At 47.3% G+C, this 7,932-nt stretch overlaps 1 protein-coding gene across 1 annotated transcript in view; it reads right to left on the bottom strand.

Moving 5' to 3' along the window:
• Window positions 1-7,932, bottom strand: part of SEC16B (SEC16 homolog B, endoplasmic reticulum export factor) — a 36,741-nt gene that overhangs the window by 12,907 nt on the left and 15,902 nt on the right. Inside the window, 3 exon segments of the mRNA XM_007448542.1 lie at window positions 1,495-1,606; window positions 2,822-2,939; window positions 6,994-7,075. Coding sequence (XP_007448604.1) covers window positions 1,495-1,606; window positions 2,822-2,939; window positions 6,994-7,075 — 312 coding nt within the window.

Here is a 7,932-nt window from a genome sequence, read left to right as displayed (position 1 = left end):
TGGGACAGCGCCAAGGGAGGAAAGAGAATCTGCACCTCTAGAGGCTCTGGGGGCAGGTGGGGGGGAGAGACTGGGGGGAGGGGGAGATCACTGCCATCTTTACTGGAGGGTCACGTAAGGCAAGCTGCCCTCACACCCAGCTCAGTGGGGCACTGGGTCCTCCCCGTAAGCACGCTGAGAGCCAGCCTTAGTGCCCTGAGAACCCAGAGCGGGTGTCTGGGTGAGGCCACCATAGCCTGAGCAGAAGAGCAGAAAAGAGGGAGTGATGTGATGTTCGGAAGCACTGAAGAAAGAAGGCCCGGCAGAGAGAGGGTAGCACTGCGGAGCCCCAAATCAGAAGACGGTCCCTGTGCTGGAGGTTCATTCCAGTGAGGAAGCAGGCTGGGTGAACGTGATCTGAGGGGCCCTCAGAGTCCTCACGGGTCCCAAAACAGCTGCTGTGAGGTTTGAAATCATAATCACGGGGGCTATGCCTGGGATCAGGACTGTATCTCCAGAAACATCCTCGTACAATATAAACATAGGAGGGAGACACATTAAACCATTTCACTTACTGTTCCATTTGGCCCAGACAGGCCTCTTTGACAAGCCAGCTAGGTGCTATCAGAGACCGTGACCTTGACAGACAGGCTATGAGAGGATGCGTTTCTACAAAGAAAAGCCTGACAGTCTGGATTCCAAGTCCAACCTGACCCCACACTAGCTGTACCATCTTAGACAAGTTACTTAACCTCTCTGTGCCTTGGTTTCCCTCCTCTATAAAGTGAAGATTAAAAGCGTACATTCTTCACAGGGTAAATGTGTAATGATTAAAGGAAATAGTGCAAATAAAACGGCTGGCACACAATGTAAGAGCTTAAGAAATCTTAACTATTACAGGAAAAGAGAAAGAGAGATCTAGAATGTGGAGGGCAGCTAGAGAGCAAGCCGGTCTTTTTGTCCGTCTATTCATTGTCTAGGGGATTATTAAGGTCCTTCTGTGTGAAAGCCTAATACTACGGCCAGCAGGGAATAAGTGACAGGCGGGACTGAGTAGCTTGTGCCCCAAGTCAGTGTAGGGTGTGGTGGCTAGGCAAACGTCTTCCACTTTCGGGTTTTGCCCAAGGCGGGCTCTGAGAACTGGTCCAGAGCTGCCTGACGCAGAGGCTCAAGCCGCCGCGCTCCCGCTAAGCATTTTCTAAAGAGTCACTCTCTGATCACGGAGCCAGGGCGCCACCGAGTGGCCATAGGGGTACAATGCAACCCACAGGCACCAGTTCACAGCTTCCCCGGAGCAGGGCCTGGACCTGAGGCCCCCTGGCGGTATGATGCGGCACCCACCCGGCATCTCCTCCGCCAGAGCCTACCTGTGGAAAACCATCCCAGAGGAGGGGACCCCCAGTGGCCGAAATTCACACAAGACAATGGAAAATGGAGCCATGAAGCCCAGCAAGGGCTAAACCAATCCCCTGGAAGATGTCCTTCCCACTCCCTTTCCCCCAAAAGATCGCATACCTGTGGCTACTGCCTAGCAAGGCCAGGTGGTCTGTCTTCACGGTATAGGAGCCGAAGGGCACGTGAGCCGTGAGGTAGCAGAAGTGAGCTGCTTCCACCAGCCCCTTTCCAGCTGCAGGAGAACAAGCCCCGGTCACGGAACACGCCTACGTGAGGACCCACCATCTGGGGCGGATGGGAGAGGGCTGGAGAGGGACTTGGGGGTCGGAGCGCAGAGCCTCATGGGGATAAAGGAACGAGCTTTTCACACTACGAGTCACAGACCCCAAACCCCACTCCCTCTCCTACCGCATTTTTGGCCTCCGACATTATTTCACTTCTCTTCAGCCAGAATAAGGCACTATTTCACGTTCCCCCTAATGGATTTTCAATGAGGACGTTTCTAAGCATTTTAGTCCTTCTGGAGAGGGAGAAATGGGTAGAAATGCCTACACCTGAGCAGAGAAGCTGGCCGTTGGGAGTAGCAGTTCTTAAACTAGGCTTCTTGGCACTAATGCCTCCCCTGCTAAAGTCAAACAATAGAAGACCTTTCCCAGTGATCATAAAAATTACATTCATTACCCAGTTGTTCCCAGTTTTAAAATGTTCTCCCATACATTTTCCATGACCTCAACATTGAATTAATTCAAATAGGTAAAGTAACTAGCATGGGGCCCGGCACCCAAGAAGGTTCAGCAAAAGTTAGTTCTCTTTCTACCCAGGTGCTGAACAACCTGCCATTTGACTGGGCACAATCTTACACGTAGCTATTTTAAGTTTAGCAGAGCAGTATTTCACGAAGTGCCACAAAGCGATGATTTCTAGACGTTCTGGCCCTTGACCAAATCTGAGAACCACTCATCTGGAACATTTAACAGCCCCTAAGTGTTTATGAGGACACATTCACAGAGAGGTGATAGAAATAAAGATTATACGATTACCCAGGGTAGTTCAGGCAAAAATAGAATTTCCTATCTGGTTAAGCTGGGTCACCACGGGACTAACAACAACAGTAGGCGAGATGCCCCCATGTGTTAACTCCATGTGCACGGGAATCTGACCCAGGCATAGGAATCACCTACTCAGGGGAGCCTCCTACAGTGGCAGACCCCAGAGTCTCAGGGGCCTGGCCTGCACTGGCTCGCAGCGGAAAACTGGGAAACAGAAAGGCAAGAAGGACACCCCTCTCCCTGGAGTTTCTGTCTCGAAAACACTGAGGCTCCTGGGTCAAAGGAAAGCCTGAGGCATAGACTCAGGCCCAACACAGAACCTAAGAATCTAAGCACAGGGTGGTTAAAGCTGGCCTGGAAATAGAGGAGAGGAGGGGATGGAACTGGTGTCTGCTTACCCAGGGTGTCCCCCATGGTGACAATCGTGCGCTGATACAGCTCCGGGTCCCCACCTTGATTCGACAGAATCACAGCCAAGTGCGGCCTCCAGTCTCCCCACTGCTCGTCCCCACAACACTGAAAAGCAGCAGAAAAATTGAAAACTGACTGAGTAATGTAGCCCTGACCAGAATATAGGTAAGGAAGGAAGGTTGTTGTCTATTTCCTGGTTTTCCGGGAATGCCCATTATGCTGCCGGCAATGTGGCCACTCACTGATTTTGCGTTCTCTTTTTAAAAAAGCAAAACTCTTAGAAGGATGAATAGGCAGGCAGACAGACACATATACACACATACATACCTACATACACACACAGGGATGTTGGGAGATAGATAAATGGAATGACACTCTTGGTCACTAATTTTCAGATTTCCTCCTGGTGCTCCTAACCCCAAGAGCTAGGGACAAAATCAAAAAAAACAACAACTGATGTTTCAGTGGGAGACGGAGGATCAAATACCCTTGGTTCATGGGAAGAGTCCACATTAGCCAGTGAGAAGACAGGGGAACACTGGGCTCCTTGATACCTATTACCAAATGGCTAATGTTTCCTGGTTTTACAAAGCCAAAGCCCTCTCTCACACATCACCTTCTTTAATCTTCACAACAACCCTGTGAACTCTAATTCCTATCGCCTCTTGAGGAGTGAGAAAACCAGGCCAAGTGGCCCAGCCAGCACTGTGTCCCCTCCCTCTGGTGACCATGAAGAGGCAGCAGAGCTCCACGAGGGGGCGGTAGAGTATAATCAGAGAAGTGGGAGCAGGCAGAAGCCCCTCACGAATGATGGGCCGCCATTCTCCTGAATGAAGGGGAATTTCAGCACAGGGAATATCAATAAAGAAACAACACAATGTCACAGAACGACACGGGCCCTGGATTCACCTGGGGTCCTGCCTCTTGAGCAAGTTTCTTTATGTCTTTGAACCTTTTTTTCTTCATCTCTTAAATGGAGATCATGATGTCTAACTGCCAGGATTTTTTTTTTTTTACATCTTTATTGGAGATGCTTTACAATGCTTTACAATGTTGTGTTACTTTCTGCTGTATAACAAAGTGAGTCAGCTATATGTATACATATATCCCCATATCCCCTCCGTCTTGCGTCTCCCTCCCACCCTCACTATCCCAACCCCTCTAGGTCATCACAAAGCACGGAGCTGATCTCCCTGTGCTATGCAGCTGCTTCCCACTAGCCATCCATTTTACATTTGGTAGTGTATGTATGTCAATGCCACTCTCTTACTTCATCCCAGGATAACTGTTGATAATAATATAGTTAGATGAAGCCCATAGCATAGTGCCTTACACTTGGTTTGCACCTTATAAATTACATGTATATAAATACACATACACACACACACACAAACACACACCACACACACACACACACACACACACACACACACACACACACACACAGAAGCACAGCAAAGGAAAGAGGTGATTTGCAGACCAGTCTCTCCTCCAATTTGTTATACTGAAAAGATAGAGCAGGAGATTGACAGTAATAGCTAAGATCTGGAGGTCAAAACAATTCACAGTTATTTGGTATTGTATTTGTAATTATCCCATAGAACAAAAGATGCTTTATCCAACTCCATTTTATAGTGACTCTGTTTATCTGGGCAATGCAGTGTGAATGAGGACGATGATGACAATAAATCACAATAATAACAGCAGTTCTCACTTACTGCACCCTGACCCTGGGCCACAGCCTGTGCTAATAAGCATTTCTCCTAAGAACAATCACATGCATTAGGTACTATTATTATCCCCATTTTAACATGTGAGCCAGGCTCTTTCTTGCTGAAACTAAAGGGACTAGCAAAAGAAAAGCGCTTGCTAAAAGAACAAAAGCTTAGAAGTAATTCTTCTGTCTCCTCCCCCAGACGATTTGGGAAAAAAATCACTGTAAAGCAGGTCTATGGAGGGAGAAGAGAGAGAGATAACGCTTATTAACTAACTATAGTGGGCCAAGCATGGTGGTTGATATGTTCAGATATTCTCTCCCCTTTAATTTTTACAGTAGCTCTGTTAGGCATCAAAATGCCCACAAAGAAGAAAAGCTGAGGCTCTGAGATTAAGTAGCAGGGCCCAGTTCCCACAACAGTGAGGAGTAGAGTCTAGGTTAAGCCTGTGACAGAAGCCCACGTCTGTGTTTTCCGGCTGCCATGCTTTTTCCACTACTCCTCTTATTATAAGTACCAAAGTCTAGCCTTTTACAGGATGCTACGATGCTACGAAACTCTCAAACACTAGGGTCAAATACTGCAAATATCACCTCTGGCTCCTCGGTTTTCTCACCCAAGAGTAGGGAACATTTAGCAAACTCTACCAGTGCAATGAGACCCAATGGACTGTATGCTGATTACATCTTTTCCTGCATTTAGTGCTTTGTGACATGGTACAATTTCATTGCAGAGCACAGGCCCTCAGCAGAATTGTGAGGTGCACCCCATGTTCCAGTATAGCCAGCTGGTTTGACGAGGGGGCGTGAAAGTCATCATTTCCCTTTTCTTTTCTTGAAATTGTCCACAGCAATAAGAGAGACAAAAAAGCAAAAGCGTGAAGTATATTTTCATTGAAACTAGGTGTCGGCAAAAATCCAAGCCTCTAAACACAAGAAAAGGCTCCCAAAAGTAATGGAGATCGAACAGAGGTGGGTTTAGGAGGCAGAGAGAGAGAACACCAGAGGGAGGGGATCCCACAGCCATCTCCACTGGCTGGGGAGAAGCAAAGAGGCTCACAGAAAACACCAGGTCATGCGGAAATACCAGCTGCCCTGGAATATGGCCCTGGCACCTCCCCAGCTCAAACCTCCCATAAATAACTCATCCAGGGAAGACCTGAAGCCTATGAAGGAACAAGTACAGAATCGCTACAAATATACCATCAAGGTAAAAGGAGGGGGGAAGGTAGAGAGAACATTCACCAGAAAAATGTTGCCACAAAACAAAGAATTGTCACCAAACATTTCATCATGAATTTAAGTAAATTAATGAAACAATTTGTTCTATGAAGCAAGGGTCTAAAGCTAAGTTACAGGAGCAGAGGAAAGAGATGGTGGAGAGCAGGAGGAGGTAAATGTGACCTCCAGAGCTCAGGAGAGAAGTGGGAGAAAAATCAAAGAAATAAAGACAAAAATGGAAAAAGCACAGAAGCCAAGAGACACTGATGAAAACACAGTAAGGGACACACAGGATGGACACACAGCAAAAAAGAAGAAAGAAAGAATTGAAACCAAAAAAAAATTTTTTTAATTAAAGAGAAAATTGTATATATAATTCACATGTACATATGTATACAGTTCATACATATATATATGTATATATATATATATATATATATATATATATGTATGTGAACTATATATATTTTGTGTATAGAGGGTGTTCCTGAAAAGGAAACCAAACTAAGAGAACAAAATAAATACTGAAGGATATAATTCAAGAAATTTCTCTGGAACTGTAAGATATGGATGCACATATTAAAAGAGCATGCTGTATCCCCGAATAACTGACACAGACAGTCAACAACAAGATATATCTCAGTAAAGTTATTGGACTTCGAGGATAGGGAAGGAATACCTTGGGACAAAAAGATCAATGCTCTTATAATGGGAAAACTATCAAGCTGGCCTCAGGGTTCTCCCGAGCCACATCCCACACTGATGACGTAGAATCTAACACGTCCAGCTTTGAAGGGTCACATGCAGTGGTGGGGAAGAAAGCAAGCCTGGTTGTGGGAAGCGTGGAGAGCAGCCTCGGGTTCTCTCACTATTTGCCACACAGCAGGTAGCCGTGGATTGTGGAAAGGGCACAGTCTTTGGAATCAGACAGACCTGGGCCCATCCTGACTCCACTACTCCTAGCTCTGTGATCTTGGTCATTTTACACCTTTGCGACTCAGTCGTCACGTCTGCAAAACAGGGATAATCATTCCTACCTCTGTGCGTTAAACGAAATAACATGCATCACAGCGCTTAGCACAGGGCCAGGCACATGGGAGGTGATTAACCAACAGTAATTACTTATTCTTCATCTCTAAAGCCATCACCTCATTCCCGAGCAGTCCCTACCCCCTAAACCCTTAGGGTGCTGGGGTGTTGAGGGGGTCCTGTCACAGAGGGTACCGTGGCTGCCTGTGGGATCCTCCCCGACATGAGCTGGAAGAGGGTCTGCAGTGGGTCGTTGAGCGCCAGCGTGCTGGTGAAGCTGCAGAGAGAGGAGACCGTCCGTCAGTGGGAATCCAGCCAAGAGAGCCTCTAACCCATTGCCTGTGAGGCACAAGGCCTCATCTACTTCTATTTGATTGCAGAAGCTTCTTTTGGAACATGAGTCTCTCTTTTCAGTTGTGCCTCTGCTCCATCCCACTTTTGGATCTCCATCCCACCACACACGCCAAATAGACCTCATTACTGGGGAAGATCTTTGGCATTTTAGCACTGACTCCCTAACTCTTGAGTAACTATTTTGTAGGCCTCCGTCCATCACGGAGGTGAGCCACAAATACTTCAAAGATCCCTGAGAGCCCAACGGTGGGCACCTCCTCCCCAGGCACCCTCCACGCCCACTGCCCCACAGCAGCCCTCCTCCCCAAGCCCACAGCTCTCAGTGCTGTTTTCCGGGCTCATCGCTAGCCTGGGTCTCTACTGCTTTTGCTCACAAGCACTACATAGTCATTTTCAGTAACCAAAGAGGCGTAGAGCGGGGACCAGAAATGATCATGCTGATGACAAACCATGGGATCTGCTTAACAAGGATATAATAAGCTCTATGGCTGATTTGAGATTTAAGCATACTCAGTAAGAGAGATTTTGCATGATTCACTGGGCCCCATCAAATAGCAATGGCCCAAGGCAAGAATCTGTAGCCGAGATATATGCTACAGTGTGGAGTTGTGGGATGTTCGTTTCCAAAACCCAAAGGAAACTCATCCCTCGGAACACTATCTTTTTTTTTTTTTTCTTTTTTTTTTTTTTTTGGTACCCGGGCCTCTCCCTGTTGTGGCGTCTCCCGTTGTGGAGCACAGGCTCCAGACGCACAGGCCCAGCGGCCACGGCTCACGGGCC

Source organism: Lipotes vexillifer, unplaced genomic scaffold (genome assembly GCF_000442215.2).
Source record: "Lipotes vexillifer unplaced genomic scaffold, Lipotes_vexillifer_v1.1 scaffold76, whole genome shotgun sequence".
NCBI classification, from domain to species: domain Eukaryota; kingdom Metazoa; phylum Chordata; class Mammalia; order Artiodactyla; family Lipotidae; genus Lipotes; species Lipotes vexillifer.
Note: the sequence above shows the minus strand (reverse complement) of the source record. Positions and strands in the feature narration are given on the sequence as shown.